The 20,393-nt window shown below is 52.0% G+C and overlaps 2 protein-coding genes across 2 annotated transcripts; one reads left to right on the forward strand and one right to left on the reverse strand.

Moving 5' to 3' along the window:
• Positions 1 to 3,040: 3,040 nt before the first annotated feature.
• Positions 3,041 to 3,836, forward strand: LOC111141808 (oxytocin/neurophysin I prepropeptide). Its single transcript, XM_022494635.1, is given in 4 exon segments — positions 3,041 to 3,155; positions 3,158 to 3,327; positions 3,463 to 3,664; positions 3,781 to 3,836. Coding segments are annotated over 4 exon segments (543 nt in total).
• Positions 3,837 to 11,472: 7,636 nt separating this feature from the next.
• On the reverse strand, positions 11,473 to 13,339 carry LOC111141773 (arginine vasopressin). Its single transcript, XM_022494580.1, has 3 exons — positions 13,200 to 13,339; positions 11,818 to 12,019; positions 11,473 to 11,660 (listed from the first exon to the last, which is right to left on the reverse strand). The coding sequence occupies exons 1-3, from the start codon at positions 13,317 to 13,319 to the stop codon at positions 11,482 to 11,484; spliced, it is 501 nt and encodes a 166-aa protein (XP_022350288.1). The 5' UTR covers positions 13,320 to 13,339; the 3' UTR covers positions 11,473 to 11,481.
• Between the last annotated feature and the right edge of the window lie 7,054 nt (positions 13,340 to 20,393).

Consider the following 20,393-nt stretch of genomic DNA (forward strand, 5'->3'; position numbering starts at 1 on the left):
ACAAGAGGGGATCAGGAGGGAGACAAACTATAAGAGAATCTTAATCTCACAAAACAAACTGAGGGTTGCCGGGAGGAGAGGGGTATGGAGAGGGTGGTTGGGTTACGGACATTGGGGAGGGTATGTGCTATGGTGAGTGCTGTGAAATGTGTAAGCCTGACGATTCACAGACCTGTACACCTGGGGCAAATAATACATTATATGGTAATTTTTAAAAAAGAAAGAAAAAGAACAATAGCAAAAATGCTGGTCCAGGTGGGCCTGGCCTAATCAGGTGACCCTTTAAAAGAGGCTTCCATCTACTCAGATACTTGAAGCCCCAGAGTGTCTCTCTCCCTCTGGTGCTGGCCTTGAAGAAGCCAGCCATGAGTTCTACTGCTGCAAGGGATTGAATTCTGCCAACAATCTTCCAGGCTACTGGATGGAATTCAGTCTGGCTGACATCTGGACCTGACCCCTGTTGAGACTGTGAGTAGAGGACCCAGCTAAGCTATGCCCAGACCCACAGAAACTGTGGAGTAGTAAGTGGGTGCTGTTTTAAGCTGCCAAACTTGTGGTGATTTGTTATGTAGCAGCAGAAAACAAATCTGCCTTTCAGATATCCATCTTGTCTCTTTCCTAGGTCCTTCAAGCATCGGCTGTCCCCTTTACAGAGGCCTGCACTGAGCACCCTTAGAAAAAAATTACAACATGCCTCTGCTCTTCTCCATTGCCCTGACTGCCTCCTAACCTACTGAGCTAGGTTTACTGTTTGATGCCTCCCCACACTCTACTAGAATATAAGCTGTTGCGAGCAGGATCTTGTGTCTGTCTGGTTCACTGGCATCGCAAGCATCTGTCCCCGGACCCTGTGCATCTTAAGATGAGCAGTCCTCGGACAGCTGTCGGAGCGCCAGCCCTGCAGGGGCCATTATGCTAAGGAAATTTTATGTGCATGTATTAACTTGGGTGAGGTCAGGGTGTCCCAAGGACAGGAAGGAGGCCTTTCTGGGGCTGCCTCTAGGGTCAAGGCCTTGGCCTTCTAGTCCAGCAATGCCAATGAGCTGATTTGGGTGAGAAATAAGACAACTCTCTGACGGGTAATCAGGTCAGCCTGAGCAGCCCCTCCATGCTAGGCAGCTCACGTGAGTGGCTCAGGGTCAGCCAGGCCCTGTGACCTGTCCAGCCCCAGCAGCCACAGCATCCTCCTGGAGGAGGGTCAACAAGAGGGCTGCAGTGGCTGGGGCCATGCCAGTCTCCTCTTCCCCGAGGGCAACTTCTAGGGCCTGGCTGTGCTGAGTCTCTTCCTTATGACACTGGCTTCCTTTCTTCTGTGCTATTGCAAGGTGGGCTCCCCCCACCCCTGGGGAGCACCCTGGAGATGGGGTTTAACCTGCAGGACTTATTACCAAGGGCCCTGGGGACCCACAGCTGTGGAAGGGAAGGGGTGGATACAGAATTGGGTAGAGGGAAAACTTCCATGGGGGCCTCAGTTGGCCTGTGCGGAGCTCAGAGCTGAAACAGTCCTTCACAGTTGCCCACCATGGGGCCAGATCGGTATTGGAGGTCAGCCACCTGGGAAGGGTGTGATCTTGGGCCAGGCTACTCTCTGCCACTGAGGAAGACCCTGGCTGGTTGCCAGCCAAAGTCTTCCTGCTGGGAGTAAGTCCCTTTTTTTTTTTTAAGGATTTATTTATTTATTTAAGTAATCTCTACACCCAATGTGAGGCTCAAACTCATGACCCTGAGATCATGACCTGAGGAGAAACCAAGAGTGGGACTGAGCCACTGGCAGGTCCCTTCTTGAAGGATGATTGGTGCTGAGCTTCTCCCTGTTCATGACATTGACTAACATCCCCTCCACTGAGGCACTCTTTCTTTTATTTGTAATTATTTTCATTTTAAGATACATTAAAGATGGGGCGCCTGGGTGGCTCAGTGGGTTAAGCCGCTGCCTTCAGCTCAGGTCATGATCTCAGGGTCCTGGGATCGAGCCCCGCATCGGGCTCTCGGCTCAGCGGGGAGCCTGCTTCCTCCTCTCTCTCTGCCTGCCTCTCTGCCTGCTTGTGATCTCTGTCTGTCAAATAAATAAATAAAATCTTTAAAAAAAAATTACAAAAGAAACCAGGTGTATTTATATTCAGGAATCAAAATGTTAAAACAAATCTGTGATATATTTAAATATGCTTCTTTACTTAAAACCTTAGATACAAGGGCACTTGGGCGGCTCAGATGGTTAAGTTTCTGCCTTGCGTACAGATCATGATCCCAGGCGCTTGGAATCAAGTCCTGCATCCGGCTCACTGCTCAGGCGGGGAGGCTGCTTCTCCCTGTCCCACTCCCGCTGCTTGTGTTCCCTCTCTCGCTGTCTCTCTCTCTGTCAAATAAATAAAGTCTTAAAAATATTTTTAAATAAATAAATAAATAATAAATAAATAAAGCATTAGCTAAGATCTGGTGGCAGAGCTGGGAATGAACTGTCATTAACTCCATAACTTCAAAGTGATGCATCTAGCAATATTTAGAGACACTTGCCATAGCTGTATTGTGATGGCAGAATATCTGTCATTTGATGTGTGACAAAGCCACAAGGGTTGCAAATTCCACTGTGGCTAGTTGACCACCCCATAATTGAAGCAAAAGGTTACATTTCAGTTACAGGTTAAAGAAAATAAAGATCTTTCCCTATTCCAGTTCCAGGTGCAGGGGTGTGGGTGTGGGTATGAGCGTGGAAGGTGGGTCCCAGGAAACTGGGGTTCGAGCAGAGGAAGCTCCCTAACAAAAGAGACAAGACTGCTGCGCAACCAGCCAAGAAGGAGAGATGGGGAGTCCTGCCCACCCTCTTCCAGCCTGGAGGGGTCCAAGTGTCTGCTCTGAAATCCTTCCCCCACATACTGGGAATCCAGCTACATAGTTCTGCTTGGGCCGCAGACCCACATGCTCCCTGTCCCACCCCAGGGGGCCCAGGCCACCCGCCCCCCCGCACGGCCTTGCCTTCTACCTCCCCTGCCCCCAGTCCATCAGCCGCTGCGGTGACCGTGACCTGGCCAGGCCCCTGCAAATGAGGGGGCGCGCCGGGCGCCCAGGGCCTGACCCGCAGCGACCAGCTGTGACCAGCCATGCGGCGGCCCTCTTAGCCAGCGCTCCACCCGCGCGGCCAGGGCCATTAAAAGGCGGGTCCCCGAGCCACCGCCACAGCAGCCGCCCCCGACCCAGCGCGCCCGCACCATGGCTGGTCCCGGCCTCGCCTGCTGCCTGCTCGGCCTCCTCGCCCTGACCTCCGCCTGCTACATCCAGAACTGCCCCCTGGGCGGCAAGAGGGCCGCGCTGGACCTCGATGTGCGCCAGGTGAGCCCGGGCCGCGTCCCGCAGCCCCTGCCCGCCCCGGGGTCCGGGGACTTTAGGGGACCTGCGTCCCCTTCCCGCGACCGCGGCCCCCGACCTCGCTCAGCCCGCGCTCACCGGCCCCTGCCCTCCCGCCAGTGTCTCCCCTGCGGCCCCGGGGGCAAAGGGCGCTGCTTCGGGCCCAGCATCTGCTGCGGCGACGAGCTGGGCTGCTTCGTGGGCACCGCCGAGGCGCTGCGCTGCCAGGAGGAGAACTACCTGCCGTCGCCCTGCCAGTCGGGCCATCAGCTGTGCGGGAGCAGTGGTCGCTGCGCCGCCGCTGGCATCTGCTGCAGCCCGGGTGAGCGCGGGCCGGGGCCGGGGAGCGGAGACCCGGGACCTGGAGGGGGCCGGGAACCGAGGACCCGGGGATGGGAGCCGGCGGGACGGGCCCTGACTCGGCGCCTCTCCTTCCAGACGGCTGCCACGCCGACCCCGCCTGCGACCCCGAGGCCGCCTTCTCCCAGCGCTGAGCCGGATGGCCCCGACGGTGGTGCAACACCACGAGAAATCATGAAATAAAATAAAGCAGAGTTTTCCCCCTCTAATTCGACTGGCGTCTTGGTGTCGGAAATGGGAGCGAGGGCGCTGGGGGAGCCCCGACGGTCGCGCCTGGCGGAGGCCAGCGTTTCTGGCTCTGGGCGTCCGAGCGCTCTGTTCCCGCCGCCGCAATCCCGCAGCGGGGGTGGGGGGCGGGGGGTGAGGGAGGGGGGACGGCAGGACCGGCTTCGAGGGAGAGGGTAATAGATCCCAGCTTCCCGCTCCAAGCAGAGCTGGGAATCTACAGCAGGTGGATTAAGAGGAACTTTCAAAGAACGGAAAGGATAGGGAGGGTTGGGCCTGACAAGAAACCAGAGGAAGAGGAAGGAGCCCAGGGACGGGTGAATGACTTCCCTACATTTGGAAGGAGGCTTGAGCCCCACCGAAGGCTGGGTTTGGGGCTCCGGAGGCTGAAGGGCCGTCGGGTTTCCAAAGAGCGGGACTCCAGGCCACAGGAGGTCGCCGGGACTCAGAGGTGCCAGGCCGCGCGGTGCACCCAGCTGTGGCCAGCTCCTTCCTCTGCAGTGGAGGAACTGGGCAAGGCTCGGGACCCTGCAGGACAGGAGTTCCGGAGAGCCCACCGCCACAGAAATGACCACAAAGCATGCTGCCCTTCACTTACCCATGCCACTAGGCAAGAAATTTCAGAAGGTGCAGACCACACTCCCACGCCTAGTAAAACAGGAGCAGATCACTCTCGTGTAAGAAAAAAGATAATTTCTATGGCCTTCTCTCACACTGGAGGCCACAGAGCACTGCGCGGTGGCAGTATGTGGAGAGAGAAAAGATGTGCTGAAGAGGACTGTAAGATTTTCTTTAAATAAATTACCAAAACAGGGAAAACTAAGCTACGGTGCTAAGAAGTCTTGAGTGGGGTGGTGACTGAAGGGGGTCCAAGGGCAGCTCAGGGGTGCGGTCATATCCTGTTTCCTGGCCTGCCAGCTGGTGAGATAGGAGTGTTCATTTATGGAAAATATAACCCAGCATGCTCGTGATTTGACTTTTTATATGTATATAATATGCAAATAAAAGTTTTGAAAAAGGAAAAAAATATCATACTGCTGAAATGTATGGAGAGAATAGAGATGAGGCTTTTGGAGTTTTGGTTTGTTTTTTTTTTAAGTGCTTATCATTTCATTCTTCTAAAGTAATCCATATATCCAATGTGGAGCTCGAACTCATGAACCCGAAATCAAGAGTCTCGTGCTCCAGGGACTGAGCCAGCCAGGAGTCCCTGAGATGAGGCTTTTGAAAACCCGTGTGGCCTATAGCAACCTGGACTACAGTTCTTTCTTTTTTTTCCTTTGCTTTTTTTTTTTTTTTTTTTTTTGCTTTGAATTTATTGATTTGTTCTTAGATTTCACATACTAGTGAAACCATACAGTGTTTGTCTTTTTCTGTCTGACTTATTTCATTTAACTTAACACCCTCTAGGTCCATCTGTGTTGTCACAAATGGCAAGCTTTCACCCACCCTTTTTCGTGGCTGAGTAATATCTCACTATATAGACTGAGGTTCTTTTTTTTTTTTAAGATTTTTATTTAGGGGTGCCTTGGTGGCTCAGTCAGTTAAGTGTCTGCCTTTGGCTCAGGTCATGATCCCAGGATCCCAGGATCGAGGCCCACATTGGGCTCCTTGCTCAGTGGGAAGCCTGCTTCTCCCTCTGCCTGCTGTTCCCCCTGCTTGTGCTCACTCTCTCTCTCTGACAAATAGATAAAATCTTTTTTAAAATAATAAAAAGATAAAAAATAAATATTTTTATTTATTCATTTGAATAAGTACTACAGAGTGACAGATCTGTGCTTTTCCAAGCTGGAATGTCCCCCTTCTGCCTTAGCAGAAACTCTGGGATCTGCCCCTTCCACCTCTTTCTCTCCCCTGAGCATCTTGGGGTGCCAGTCCAGCTGTCCCCACCCTAGGAGAGAATTCGGGCCCCCTCACCCACTCAGGCACCCACTTCACTGTCCCACTCTTTCCCTAGAATCCAAAGGTGAACAGTATTTTCGGGCCACAAAACACAGGGTCGGATTGACATGTATTTTCCTGGGTATGTCCCAGAGGTGGCATCAGGCTGGGCCTGGTGGCCAGAAGGGTACAGAAGCAAGCTTGTTACCATTCTTCCTTCTTGCTTTCTCAGTCCCACGCCCTTTGGTCCTTGTTGAATGACTCCTTCAAACCTCCCAAGTGCTTAGGGGCTTGTCCAGGGTGGTGGTTCCCAGCTCCCACTTTGTGTAGCTTTGTTCTTTGTCCTTCTACTACTTGGAAATGAAATTCCTAGAGAATATGCCCACCTACATATGAGTTCCAAAAACAAGTAATTAGTCTTAGCAGTAAGATAGAGAAAAGGAAAGTAATTTAATACAAAGTAATATTATTTTAATATGTGACTAAACAGACAAGCCTATGCTAGGTGACACGTACGCAACACAGCAGAGCAAATAAAATAACAACAGATTGGAACCCATTCCCTACAACAAGTTCAGGAAAATAAAAAGATAAGAAAATAAAAATTTTTTAAAATGTAGAAGGGCAACAAGAATCAATACTCTCTTTTGTGGGGCGCCTGGCTGGCTCAGTCAATGGAGCATGAGAATCTTGACTTTGGGGTCGTGTGTTGAGTTCAAGCTGCATGTTGGGAGTAGGGCTTCCTTTAAAAAATTCTTAGGGGTACCTGGGTGATTCAATCAGTTAGATATCTGCCTTCCACTTGGATCATGATCCCAAGGTGCTGGGACCCATCCCTTCGTCGGCATCCCTGCTCAGGGGGAGCCTGTTTCTCCCTCTCCTCCCTGTTCCTACTCTCTCTCTACCTCTGTCTCTCTCTCAAATAAATAAATAAAATGTTTTTAAGAAATTTTTTGAATTCTCTTTTGGGACGCCTGGGAGGCTCAGTCGGTTAAGCAGTTAAGCATCTGCTTCGGTTCAGGTCATGATCCCAGGGTCCTGGGATTGAGCCTCACTTCCAGCTTCCTGCTCAGCTGGGAGCCTGCTTCTCCCTCTCCCTCTGCCACTTCCCCTGCTTGTGTTCCCTCTCTCCCTATCTCTCTGTTCCAAAAAAAAAAGTGTGTTAATTTTAAAATAAATAAATAAATAAATAAAACTAAAAATTCTCTCTTGTGCCATAAGAAAAAGACAGACTCGGATATCAATGAATTGCAAAGAGTGCACTCATGGAACACTTAGGGAAATTTGAATAGTCCTGAATACTTGATGGTACAAATACATTGTTGAGTTTCAGTTTGCACCTTGTGTGTGTGTGTGATAACAGTCTGTGGTCACGGGTTTTATTGTTGTAGTTTTTTAATTAATTATTGTATTATTATATTATCACATATATAATTTTAATATAGTATTATAGTATTAAAATTAATTTATTTTAATTCCAATATAGTTAACAGTCAACAGTGTGTTAACATTAATGTCAGCTGTACAAAATAGTGACTCAGCACTTCTATACACCACCCAGGGCTCATCACGACAAGTGCTCTCCTTAATCCCCATCACCTGTTTCACCCATCCCCCACTAACCTCCCCTCTGATAACCATCAGTTTGTTCTCTATGGTTAAGAGTCTGTTTCTTGGTTTGCCTCTTTGTTTCCTTTGTTTGTTTGTTTTGTTTCTTAAATTCCATAAATGAGTGAAATCATATGGTATTTGTCTTTCTCTGATTTATTTCCCTTAGAATTATACTCTCTAGCTCCATCCACGTTGTCGCAAATGACAAGATTTCATTCTTTGTTTATGGCTGAATAATATTGCTCTGTGTATACACGCCACATCTTCTTTATCCATTCATCAGTATGTGGACATTTGGGCTGCTTCCAAAATTTGGCTATTGTAAATAATGCTGCTATGTATGGTCACATTTTTGTCACTTTTTTTTTTTAAGATTTTATTTATTTATTTGACAGATGGAGATCACAGAGAAGCAGGCAGAGAGAGTGCTGAGCAGAGAGCCTGATGCGGGGCTCAATCCCAGGACCCTGGGATCATGACCTGAGCCAAAGGCAGAGGCTTTAACCCACTGAGCCACCCAGGCGCCCCTGTGTGGTCACATTTTTAAGAAGAAATCTTTTTTTTTTTTTTTTAAAGATTTTATTTATTTATTTGACAGAGAGAGATCACAAGTAGACAGAGAAGCAGGCAGAGAGAGAGAGAGGGAAGCAGGCTCCCTGCTGAGCAGAGAGCCCGATGTGGGACTCGATCCCAGGACCCTGAGATCATGACCTGAGCCGAAGGCAGCGGCTTAACCCACTGAGCCACCCAAGCGCCCAAGAAGAAATCTTTTTGAGGGGCGCCTGGATGGCTCACTTGTTAAGCATCTGCCTTCAGCTCATGTCGTGATCCCTGGGGGTCCTGGGATCAAGGCCCAAATTGGGCTCCCTGCTCAGAGGAAAGCCTGCTTCTCCCTCTCCCTCTGCCTGCTGCTCCCCCTGCTGTGCTCTCTCTCTCTGTTAAATAAATGAATAAAAAATCTTGAAGAAGAAGAAGAAGAAGAGGAAGAAGAAGGAGAAATCTTTTGAGATCCACACTGGAATGTTCACAGATGAAATGGTTATGTCAGGCGGGATTGGCATCAAGATAATTCCGGGGTAGGGGAGTGAGAGGAGAGGGTGGGGTAGAGGTGAAACAGGCAACCACATGGTTGATAATTGTTGAAGGTAATTGTCCTGAAGGGGGTGGACCTGAGGGACTTTTGCCTGTTGGGTCTACTTTTTCATACATTTGAAATTTCTCATATAGCAAAAGCTACCAAACAGAAAGACTGTGGTAAAGGTAAATGTTTTGATATGAAAAGATGCCCGAAATTTACTTTGTTAAAAATGATGTAAATTAGGACATATGGATTATTGTAAATAATACTAATTTGTAAAACAACAGCTGTGTGAAGCTTTAGGACAGAAGTGTTTCAGTCTGAAAGCAATGGTGGTTGTTTTTTTTTTTTTTAGATTTTATTTTATTTTATTTGACAGATAGAGATCACAAGTAGGCAGAGAGGCAGGCAGAAAGAGAGAGAGGAGGAAGCAAGCTCCCTGCCGAGCAGAGAGCCCGATGCGGGGCTCAATCCCAGGACCCTGGGATCATGACCTGAGCCGAAGGCAGAGGCTTTAATCCACTGAGCCACCCAGGCGCCCCTCTTTGGTTTGTTTTTTGAGTGTAAACTCTAAGCCCAACAGGGGGCTTGAACTCGAGACCTGGAGATAAAGAGTCACGTGCTCCACTGACTGAGCCAGCCAGGCAGTCCCAGTCTGCAAACTATCATTATCAACTTTATCATTGAACATGTATCACTACGGTTGACTTTCTGCCACACCGTATTAGCGAGGACCTGCAGTACAATTTGGAAGGGAAGCAATTTCAATTTTCTTAAAAATAATAATAATAAAATTAAAAAGTTGAGTTGTTTTCTTAGTATGGAGTTTTGAGAGATCTTTAGGCATTCTGGGTATCAGTCCTTGATAAGCTTTGTGAGTTGTAAATCTTTCCTTCCAGTCTGTGGTTTTCTTCTTCATTCTTTTAACGAGCAGAAGTTCTTAATTTCGGTGAATTCCAAACGTATCTTCTTTCCTTTTTTAAGATTTTATTTATTTATTTATTTATTTGAGAGAGAGACAGCAAACAGAGGGAGTGGGAGAGGGAGAAGCAGGCAGAAGCTCCCTGAGTAGGGAGCCCGGTGCGGGGCTCCGTCCCAGGACCCTGAGATCATGACCTGAGCTGAAGGCAGAGACACTTAAGGACTGAGCAAGGCAGAGACACTTAAGGACTGAGCCACCCAGGCGCCCCTCAAATTTCTTCTATTATGGATTCTCCTTTTGGTGTCAGAGCTAAGAAACCTTTGCATAGGTCAAGGTCATTAATGATTTCTCTCATAGTTTCTTCAAGATGCTTTAGAGTTTCAGGTTTTACCTTTAAGTATATGATCTATTTTTATTTAAACCAGCTGCCTCTGTCTACCTCCCTATGTCCTGAAGGGTTACTAAGTTCCTATTAGATCTGGCCTGTCCCAGTCCTACGAAGACCTGGGGACTGGCACTGATGGGCCACACCAGGGCAGAGGCGGGAGTCTATGGCAGGGATAGAAGCCCACGGGGCTCCTGCCCTCTGTTTATACTTAATCACTCTGAGCACTGAGCCAGGTCAGGGGTGATGGCAAACGGAAGAGCTCTAAAACCAGGTTAAGAGCCTGACTTCCGCTGAGCACCAGGAAGCTGGTGCAGCTGAGTCAGGACACTCCGCCCTAAAGCAGGGTGTGGATCAGGGCTCAGAGGGACTTCTCTCCGCCTGCCCTCCCTCCTGGCTTCTAAGTCAGTGGAGGATTCCAGAGGAGAAGAAGTCTTTTTTTTGCCCCAAGGCCTGGAGCAAGAAATCCCAAGGACAGGATGTAGAGAACAGACGGAACAGAGCAAGAGGAAGGGAGGGTGTAATGGGACAAGGAAGGAAACAAAAGAGGGCCAAGAAGCTGGGGGACCAGGGAAGAGAGGCGTGTGAGGCACAAAGGGGATAAAGGAATAGAGGGGACAAAGAAGGACAGAGGGACACAGAATAGCATTGGCCGAATGCCCGTGGATGTCTGTCCTGAAGCTGCACGTGTCAAAGCGTGGGAGGTCCTACAGTGTGTGTGTGTGTGTGTGTGTGTGTGTGTGTGTGTCCCTGCCCATGGTGAGTCTGTTTGTATCTGTGTTTCTCCGGGTATGTCTGTGGTTCTGATTGTGTATTCAGGGTCCCTACCCATAGCTGTGGTCAAGTACCCCAAGGCATGCCCCTACTGGTTGTTCGCTGGTCTGTGTTTGGATTAGTGCGTGTGGTTTGTGTGGCTGTGTGGATGGGGGGGTATGTAGTTAAGGTTTCACTGGGCTAGGTCTCCCACTCTGGCAGAAGGGGGAGATTGGCGAGTGCTTAACTTCCTCCTGGAGGGATAGTACTCGGCCCTCTGTCTGCTGGGTCTGGGGTGATTTGCTGCCTCCTGCCTCCAGACTCTCTCTCTCTCTCTCTCTCTCTCTCTCACACACACACACACACACACACACACACACACACACACACACACACCCCTCAGCCCTGGATGAAATAGTAGACTGGAAATCTGGGGAGTTGGGTGGGACCCTGAAGCCGTGCCTCAGTATCCGGGGATGTAAATGGGGATAGGAACCCCTGGTCACCCGTCGGTTCCCCTTCGAGCTTTCTCACTCTTCCCTCGGAAGCTCTCAACGTCTCTCTCTCCATCCTTTCTCTGTCTTCTCTTGCTGTCTTGTTCAATGTCTTCCCCTCTCCTCGCCTTTCCTTCCACACCTCTGCTGGGGGATCCACCCAGCCCCTGCAGGGTCACACTTGGCCCCAGCCCTGCCCGCCCCCGCTCCCCAGGTCGCCCTATGCCAAGTTGCACCTAGCACTCAAGCCAAGCCAAGATCGCTTCCCCGCGGCTGGGGCGGAGGAGGGAGAAGGGTCGGCGCCCCACCGTCTCCTCTGCGCTCCCTCCCCACCCACGGACACCAAGACAGACACTCGCGGGTGCATTTTAAAAGGTTTATTTCTCCAGGTTGCGGGGGGACGGGAGAGGGGAGGGTGTGAGCGAGCGGCTTAGTAGACGCCGGGCTGGGCGGCCTCCGCGGGCTCGGGCGCCCCTGCCAGCTGCACCAGCCGCAGCAGCAAGGCGCCGGTCGGCCCGTCCAGCTCGGTCGCATTGCTTCGGTCGCTGGCGCGGGCACGGCGGTGGAAGCCGGAGCCCCCTCGGCACTCGGGCTCGGTCACGCAGCTCTCTGCGGTGGGGAGGAGGCATAGGGTGAGCGCGAGGCTAGCGGGACCCAGATCGCCCAGGTCCGCCCGGAACCCCGATCGCCCAGGCCCGCCCGGAACCCCACGGGCCACCCCTGCCCAGATCCCCGTCCGCCCCGGGGCCGTCCCGGTCGCGCGCACCATCGTTGCAGCAGATGCCAGCGGCGGCGCAGCGGCCCCCGCTCCCGCATGGCTGGTGGCCGGACTGGCAAGGCGACGGCAGGTAGTTCTCCTCCTGGCAGCGCAGCGCCTCGGCCGTGCCCACGAAGCAGCCCAGCTCGTCGCCGCAGCAGATGCTGGGCCCGAAGCAGCGCCCTTTGCCCCCGGGGCCGCAGGGGAGACACTGACGGGAAGGGCAGGGGTAGGGGGAGGTGACCGAGGGCCGAGCGAGGCCGGGGGGGGGGGGGCCCGCGGTGGGGGGGGGGGGGAGGGGGCGCGGCCCCAAAACTCCCCGGGGGTTCAGGTGGAAGAGGACCGGCTCTGAGTGACAGCCCTCAGCATCCTCCCTCTTCGTTGAGGGGGGGGGCCCCCTCCGCACCGGGCTGCACGGAAGAGACCCTCCCTCTCAGCTCTGGGGCCATCACTGGTGTGTGCCCCTCTCTCAGCTGCCCACCCTGCCCATAACTCCGACCTTCCTCCCCTGCCCCCATCACTCAAACTTGATCTCTAGCACCTGCCCCGCCCACAACACTTTCAGGCCCCTCCTGCCGTTTTCGTCTAGGCTCTACCAGCTGGTGGGCCTCTGTGGGCCTGGACCTGAGCTCACCGCCCAGCGCTAACTGGGGGTGGCAGAAGCCTGAGCCCTAGGGAAGGGGATGGAGCACCTCGCTGACTCAGGTTTCCAAAGGTGCCAAGCAGAGGGAAGGGTAGTCTGTGGGGGCTGCCCACGGACCCACTCGAGTCTGTTCAACAGCTCGGAATTGAGCCACCTCTGGCCTCGGTGGGATTGAGCATGGTGATCGGGTTTCCCTCCACTCTGCTGAAAAGGGCATAAAAGGGAATTGACTGGACATGCAGGTGGGGGAGAACTGGGCTAGGTTACCAGCAGAAGTTCCTTGCTGGAGGTGGCACCCTCACCCCAAGGAGCTCAGAGCAATGACCAGCTTTTGTGTGGGGCCCAGGGGAGCTGTGGCTAGGAGAGGGTGAAGACTGGAGTGGGGAGACCTCCCACGCTGGCTAGGACACAGCCTGTTGTGGCTGCGAGGCTCCGACCGGCACAGAGGAGGCCTTGCTGTCCAGTTCTCCCTGATGGGCCCCAAGCCCAGTTACTGGGGAAACACCGGCTTGCCTTCATCCCTTGCCTGCATGAGGATAGTGTCCCAGAAGTCCTCCAGCTTGTCCTAGCCTGCCTGGCAGCCTGGCCACCCACCCTTGCCCAGCCACGCCAAGCCTCCCTTCTGCGGGGCCCTTCCCCTAGAGCCTGCCTCTCCCACTTCTCTCCTTTCTGGCCCCTGCAGGGCAGTGCTGGCCAGCCCAGGGCCTCTGTCCCCTCCAGGCACTCCTGAGATGCGCCAGGCTCATACCTGTCTCAGCTCCAAGTCAGACAGGGCCCTCTTGCCGCCCCGAGGGCAGTTCTGGAAGTAGCAGGCAGAGGTGAAGGCCAGCAGGCCCAGGAAGCAGGCAGGGAGCATGGTGTCTGGCATCCTGGCGCAGGTGGGCACAGTGTGCGGATCACTGCGCGGACTGTGCAGCGCGGCCTTCACTGGCTGCCTATTTATGTCTGCAGGTGTTCCCCCGGAGACAACGTGGCCACCAACCCCCCTCCCCGGTGACTCCCCAGGAGCCCACGACCGCCAGGTCCCAAGCCGTCAGCAGTGATTCAGGCGTCTGGGGACGCACGTGGACCTGTCTGTGGGGGGGCCTGCGGAGGAGGGGCGCCGGCCTTCAAGCTGTCACTGGCAGCGCGGCTGCGGTGTGACAGGAGCTGCTGCAACAGTGACTTGGCTCTCTGGACCTGGGGAGAAGGACAAATGGGGGCGGGGGTCTTGCAGAGACTGTCCCCAAGCTTTCTGGATGCCCAGAAGAGGCTGGGGGGTCAGCGGGCCCATCCCCAGACACAGACACCTGAGAAAGTGGTGAGGGGGGCCAGAGGAACTGGGGTGCAGGGAGCAGGGTCAGCCCCCACCCAGGAATGGTGGGACAGGGGACAGTCGAGTGTGCAGAACCCCATCAGGAGGGTTGGTCTCCTGGGGTGGGGGGGAACGACACTCCCACCCCCCACCCCACATACACCCAGAGCAGGATTCAGACTCAGTAAGATTCAAAGAAGGGGGAAAGGCACCTGCCCCAATTCCTACCCCTACAAGGACCCTAGTTTGTGGAGATAGGGGCAGGTACTGTCTCAGGCCTGGAATAGAAGTGGGGGCACAGGAGTTTTGGTGTTGGGGGGCTGAAGGAGCCACAGCCGAATGAGACTAGCCTGAGAAAGCAAACTTTGGTTCACAGCCCCAGGTTGGTAGGATGAAGGGACTAAAGCCTCCCTCTCCCGGGCCACCAGAGTGCCCCTCTGGTCCTTGGACCCAGGCTAGCCACCTACTCCTGTCAGGATCTGTTCCGCCCCTGGCTCTCCCAGCCCCAGGCTCCTCACCTCCTCTCAAGGGGAACCAAGAAAGTTCTGGCTGCCTTCTCCCCAGCAAGTGCTGTAAGGGGCTCAGAGTCCCAGGGAGGGACCACCCACACTCAAAACCTTACACCGGGTTTTTCAGGAACATCCCTTTATGGACTGTGAGGACACTGGAGCCCAAAGGCCTGTCAGAATCTGGCTTCTGTTGATCAAAACCTCCTGACTTGGGCAGTTTCCTTGATCTCTTTGTGGCTCACTTTCTTCCAGTGTAATGTGGGGAAGACACTAACTAGTATCCACCTCATAGTGTGGTGAGGACTGAAATAATAATAATATATAAGAGCTTTAGAAAAGTTTCTGCACCACCATAAAGCTAATTAATAACAGTATTGTACTGTAAATGCTATTATTTTTATTAAGAGCTGAAGAGAGTCTTCCAGAGAGAACAGCTTCCTGGGTTAACCCAGGAGGAATATTTTCTTTTTTTTTTTTTAAGATTTTATTTATTTATCTGACAGACAGAGATCACAAGTAGGCAGAGAGGCAAGCAGAGAGCGAGAGGGGGAAGCAGGCTCCCTGCTGAGCAGAGAGCCCAATGTGGGGCTTGATCCCAGGACCCTGAGATTATGACCTGAGCCAATGGCAGAGGCTTTAACCCACTGAGCCACCCAGGCACCCCCAGGAGGAATATTTTCATTCCATTCATGGGGCCTAGAGAGAAGCTGGGTCCGAACTATTGCTTCCTTGAGACTCTCAGTTGTGACAGAGGCCACAAGGCCTAGTTTAGGCCAGCTGTGTGGCCTTGGCCCAGCACCTTACCCTCTCTGCACTTCAGGTCCAAGTTATCATCTGAAAATGTATGGAGCTACACTCACTAAAGGGCTCAGGGCCTGGGACAGGCCAGGACACACATGTCCTAACCAGCTGTGTCTACCAGGATCTTCATTCTAAGACTTGCCTCCCACACCAGTGCCCCCTTGAGGATCCCAAACACCACGGCTATTGAGATGCTAGAGGGCCTGCTTCTCCAATACCCACCTTCTTGGAACACGCATGGGCTAGAAAAATCTTGTTACTGTGCTGTCATGTCAAATATATCACCTCACACATCTCATGGATCTTTTGGACACACTATGCTCCTACACTTTCCTCACATGTTCCCTTTTCAGATCTACTTTTTCACACCTCCTCTATCCTTACATCCCCTACACCCGGGCTCATGGATCTTTAGTCAAATGTCATTTTAAAAGAGAGGACTTAGGGGCACCTGGTGGCTCAGTCGTTAAGTGTCTGCCTTTGGCTCAGGTCATGATTCCAGGGTCCTGGGATTGAGCCCCATGGTAGGGAGTCTGCTTTCCTCTCTCTCTCTCTCTCTCTGCCTACCTCTCTGCCTACTTGTGATCTCTGTCTGTCAAATAAATAAATAAAATCTTTTTTTTTTAAAAAAGGGAGGACTTAGGTCTTTCACCAGTCCCTCTCCACCCCACCCCCTACACATGCTTTCCCACCCACCATTTATTTGTTTTAATGACATCATAATAGTTAGATTAGTACTGAGTTAGACTTCAGTTATACTCTCCAAGCTAAGCCATATGGTATATTATGATGACCTTTCCATCCTTGAACAGCTTTCTGTGTTCTCTGGAGTTAGAGATCGCCTTGGGTTTTCACTGTGGTCTCTGTACTATTTTTATCCTGAAGTCAATATTTACTCTTCAACCCTCTCCACCCAGTCTTCCACCCAAACCAATGCACTGAAACTCCTGTTATTGAGGTCATGAATGACCTCTACATTGCCAAATTTTGTGGTCGTGTCTATGTTCTCATTTTACACAACTCCCTAGCAGCATTTGACATGGTTGAGCACTTGTCCTTTTTAAGACTACACTTCAGGGGCACATGGCTGGCTCAGTTGGTACAGCATGCAACTCTTGATCTTCGGGTTATGCGTTCAAGCCCCACATTGGGTGTAGAGATTACTTAGAATAAAATATTTAAAATAAAATAAAATAAAACTACACATCTTTTTTTTTCCTACTATACTAGATGTTCTTTCTCGGTCTCCTTTTCTGCTTCTTCCTCTTTGACTTTGACTTCTAAATATCGGAGAATCCCAGGGCTCCTTCATGCATCTCTTCTCTTCTCCTCTTTCTACAGCTACTTCTAACCCCATGACTTTATATACTTTCTATAAATTCAAGATTCCCAATTCATAACTCCATCTTGGGCCTCTCCCCTGAGTTCCAGATTTGGAGTTACAACCTACCTAATGACACCGCCCCTTGAATATGCAACCAGCCTCTCCAACTTATCATGCTTAAACTCAACTCCTGATTCTCAGCCGTTCCCCTGCTCTCTCCCACGATTCCCTAACTGTAGTCATACCACCAGCCAGCCAGCTGCTCCTCGAAGAACCCGAGACTCACCTTGGTCCTTCTCTTTTCCTCACCTCTTTAGTAATCCTCCTTGAAAATATATCTCAAATCTATACCTTCCTTTTGCTCCTGTTTTGAAGTCTCAGAGCATGTTGTTTTTTGGTCCTAGAAGGTTCCCCTACTCTCCCTCAGTAGGATTACCCTGGCTGCTTCGGTGTCATCTCCTAAGAGGACACTTCCCTGGCCACCTACCTGGTGAATCCCTCCCTTGGCCCCACCTCAGTCACTTTTCTAACTTGAGTCAGTGTTGAAGGATTAATAGTACCAACGACAAACTGCAGTTCATTTACTTGTCTGTTTATCCGTTGTGTGTGATGGCTGTACCCTCTAGAGTGAAACCCCCAGCGCAGAAAGGACTTAAGCTTTCTGTTCAGTCCCATAGCCTGGTACAGTGCCTGCCACACAGTGGGTTTTCAATAAATTATGCAAAGGAGGAAAGGAGGTTGAGAAGTCCTGGGTTCCAACCTAAGCTTTCCCAGGAGTTACTCCATGACCTTGGGTAAGTCACACCTGTTCCCAAGGTTTCTTGTTTAATGCACTAACCTCCCTTCCTATCTCACTGAGGACTTCAGGGAATCAGATGAAGGTGCTATAAAGGTTAAGATTTTCTGAAATATTTACAGAACAAAGAGTTGCAAGCCTCCAGATTAAGCCTCAAATCTTGAATACTCTTTAAAGTACTTCCTTACTGCTAGACCATCTTTTCTGAGAGCAGGTGATTGTTAGCTGCCCAGGGCCATCCATCCCTGTTTCTTATTCTCCTTTTCTCAGGATCAGCCCTGGGCCTGCACCACAGGACACCGCTTGCTTCTTGTTGGAAAGGGGTTGGCCACATTCTCAAAGGGCCTCTGCGGCCACAGTAAGCCCACCTTCCGCCCTCCTCACCTGTGGTCCACTAATGACCCCCAGGATCCTCGGCAGTAAAGACACAAAATGGCCTGTCCGCTGTGAAGAGGTGAACTGCAGTGAGCAAAGTTGTAGGAGCCCCGAACTGCTCACTAAATTGAATCAAAAAGGATCCACAGAGCAAGGATCACAAGCGTGAGAAAATGCTGGGCTTTCAGGCAGACACACTGGGAGCTGAGAAGGATCCACAGCCGGCATGAGAGAGGACCAACCTTGGCTTCTTCACCTCCTAGGGGGAGCGCAGGGTCATCAGATCTCTACAGGGCGTTACATTAAGCTTAAAAGAATCAGGAAAGAAAAGGCCTCATAAAAGGTCTTACTTGCAAAAACAACCTAACTAAAAAGCAAAACGGGGACAGCATCTTTTGGACACTGTCTTCGTGTTAACGCCTGTAGGCAGCAGGATGGGTGAAGTCGCATGTGGGGTCTCAGCACCCGCTGGGACCGTGTGGCTGGGCCTGGTGTCCCCACTGGGCTGGGGCCAGAGCTGCTGCCTTCCCACCCCCGGCCCTCTGAGGCTGCCCCCTCCCTGCGCTGGCCGGGGAGAGCCGGGATGTCAGGGGGCCTCCACCAACCCATCCCCCCACCCCCGCACCACGCAGCGCAGCGCAGGGCAGGGTCAGGCCTCAACGGCTGCTGGAGCAGGTGCCCAGGGCCCGAACCAAAGACAGGAAGAGGCTCTGAGGACCTCGGGGACCGGTGGCGGTGGCGCTCCGTGCCCTGACTGCGGAGAGCCTCATGAGCGCGGCGCCCGCGTCACTTGGCGCCCCTGGGGACCCGGCCGGGCCGCACTCCCGTCCAAGAAAGGGGTGTACCCCAGCGACCGGGCCCCGCAGCAGAGCGGGGAGCCGAGGCTAAGAGGCGGAGAGGGCTTCTCGAATATTCCTTCGGAGCCTGTAATTTGGGGACTGAAGGTTAAATGGAGAGTTCTGAGAAGAAGGCTGGGGAGGGCACACCTGAACCAGGTGAAGGAGAAGGATGCAAGCCAGTGTGTGTGCCTGTGTGTGTCTGTGTGTGTGTCTGTGTGTGTGTGTGTGTCTGTCTCTGTGTGTCTCTGTGTGTGTCTGTCTCTGTGTGTGTGTCTCTATGTGTGTCTGTGTGTGTCTGTGTGCATGTGTCTGTGTGTTTGTATCTGTGTGTCTGTGTGATTCTGTCTCTGTGTCTGTCTGTCTGTGTGTGTGTCTGTGTGCGTGTGTCGGTATGTTTGTGTCTGTGTGTTTCTGTCTTCGTGTGTGTGTGTGTGTATGGCTGTGTGTGTGTGTCTGTGGCGGGGGTAAGGGCACAGCAGGGGACAAGGTTCTGGAGTATGTTGACCCACAGACAACAGCAAGGACTTCCCCTGGGCCAAACTGTTCACACACATTTCCTTCTTGAGTCTGCATAAAACCCTAAGAAGGAGAAAGTATTTTTTTAAAGATTTTATTTATTTATTTGACAGAGAGGGAGAGCGCACAAGCGGGGGGGACAGCAGGCAGAGGGAGAAGAAGACTCCCCACGGAGCAGGGAGCCCGATGCGGGGCTTGATCCCAGGACCCCGAGATCAAGACCTGACCTGAAGGCAGGCACTTAACCCACTGAGCCACCCAGGTACCCCAGGAGAAAATATGTCTCATTGACACTTGCAAACAGGAATCAGGGACAGAGAAGTTGAGGTGCTTGCCCAAGGAGGCTCAGGTAAAAACCAGTGAAACTGGGCCCCAGGATCTGTGTTCTCTGGCACTCCTCTGCCTCATAGCCAGTGGGGACTAAACCCCCAAAATATTAATATTTGCTAGGATCCAGAGCTAGAGGTTGGTGGTCTTGTGGCCGACCCAGGGTTCAGGGGTGTTAACCGGGGCTTCCTTACTCCCTCTGGCACCCTCCACATGTCTGGGTATCTCTCCTCACGGTGAAGGTATAGCCACAAAATGGTTCCCTCCTCTGAGCCTTTCGCTTCTTGGGGACCCTCACCTTGGCCCAGGGTCCCCTCTCCCAAGCTCCTCCAGGCTGGGTGAGCACCTGACTGTGTGTTAGATCAGCCAAGGTTGACTCCAGGGCTGGGGTATCTGCAGGCCCCTTCTAAATGGGGTTCTCTTAGTGAGGCACAGGAGGGACTGGCTGCTGGCCAGTAATAGGGGTTGCTGCAGGCCCCAGGCTGGGAGGACTCGTAGGATCCTATAGATCACTTCAAGTGGGAGGACCCTGTGGCACAGAGAAGCTCAGTGTCTTGTCCGGGGTCACACAGCTAGGTAGTAATCGCTACTGGGTGAGGAACACTCAGCCCCCCATTCCTGCACCTCCCCAGGCTACACCTGGTTTCAGCCTGCAGAGCCCAGGCTCCCATCCGTCAGCTGCCCAGACTGACCACACCACTTTCCTTGTATTTCACTTCAGGACCCTCCATGGCTCCCCACTGCCCGCCAGATGATGCCCAAACATTTTAACGTCACCTCTGTCCACGGTGCCCTCAACCCCCCAAGATTATGCTTCTCCCAGCCAGGACTGCAGGGTGTCTTCTTTTAGCGCCTTTTATTCGATTTTTCCAAGAATCAACCTCTGCTCTTATTGAATCTCCGATTTATTTCATTAATTTATGTTGTTGTCTTCATTAATTTCATTTTATCTTCTGTCTTTGAGTTAATTCTGTACTTCTTTTCTGACTGTGTTGAGTGCTTGGCTCACACATTTTCAATCTTTCTCCTTTTTATTTTTTAACTTTTTATCTATTCAAGTAGTCTCTACACCCAATGTGGGGCGCAAAATCACAACCCTGAGATCAAGGGTCACATGCTTCACCAACTGAGCCAGCCAGGCACCCTTCTTCTTCTTCTTCT

Source organism: Enhydra lutris, unplaced genomic scaffold, assembly GCF_002288905.1.
Source record: "Enhydra lutris kenyoni isolate GAN:26980312 unplaced genomic scaffold, ASM228890v2 scaffoldscaffold6, whole genome shotgun sequence".
In the NCBI taxonomy this organism is placed as follows: domain Eukaryota; kingdom Metazoa; phylum Chordata; class Mammalia; order Carnivora; family Mustelidae; genus Enhydra; species Enhydra lutris.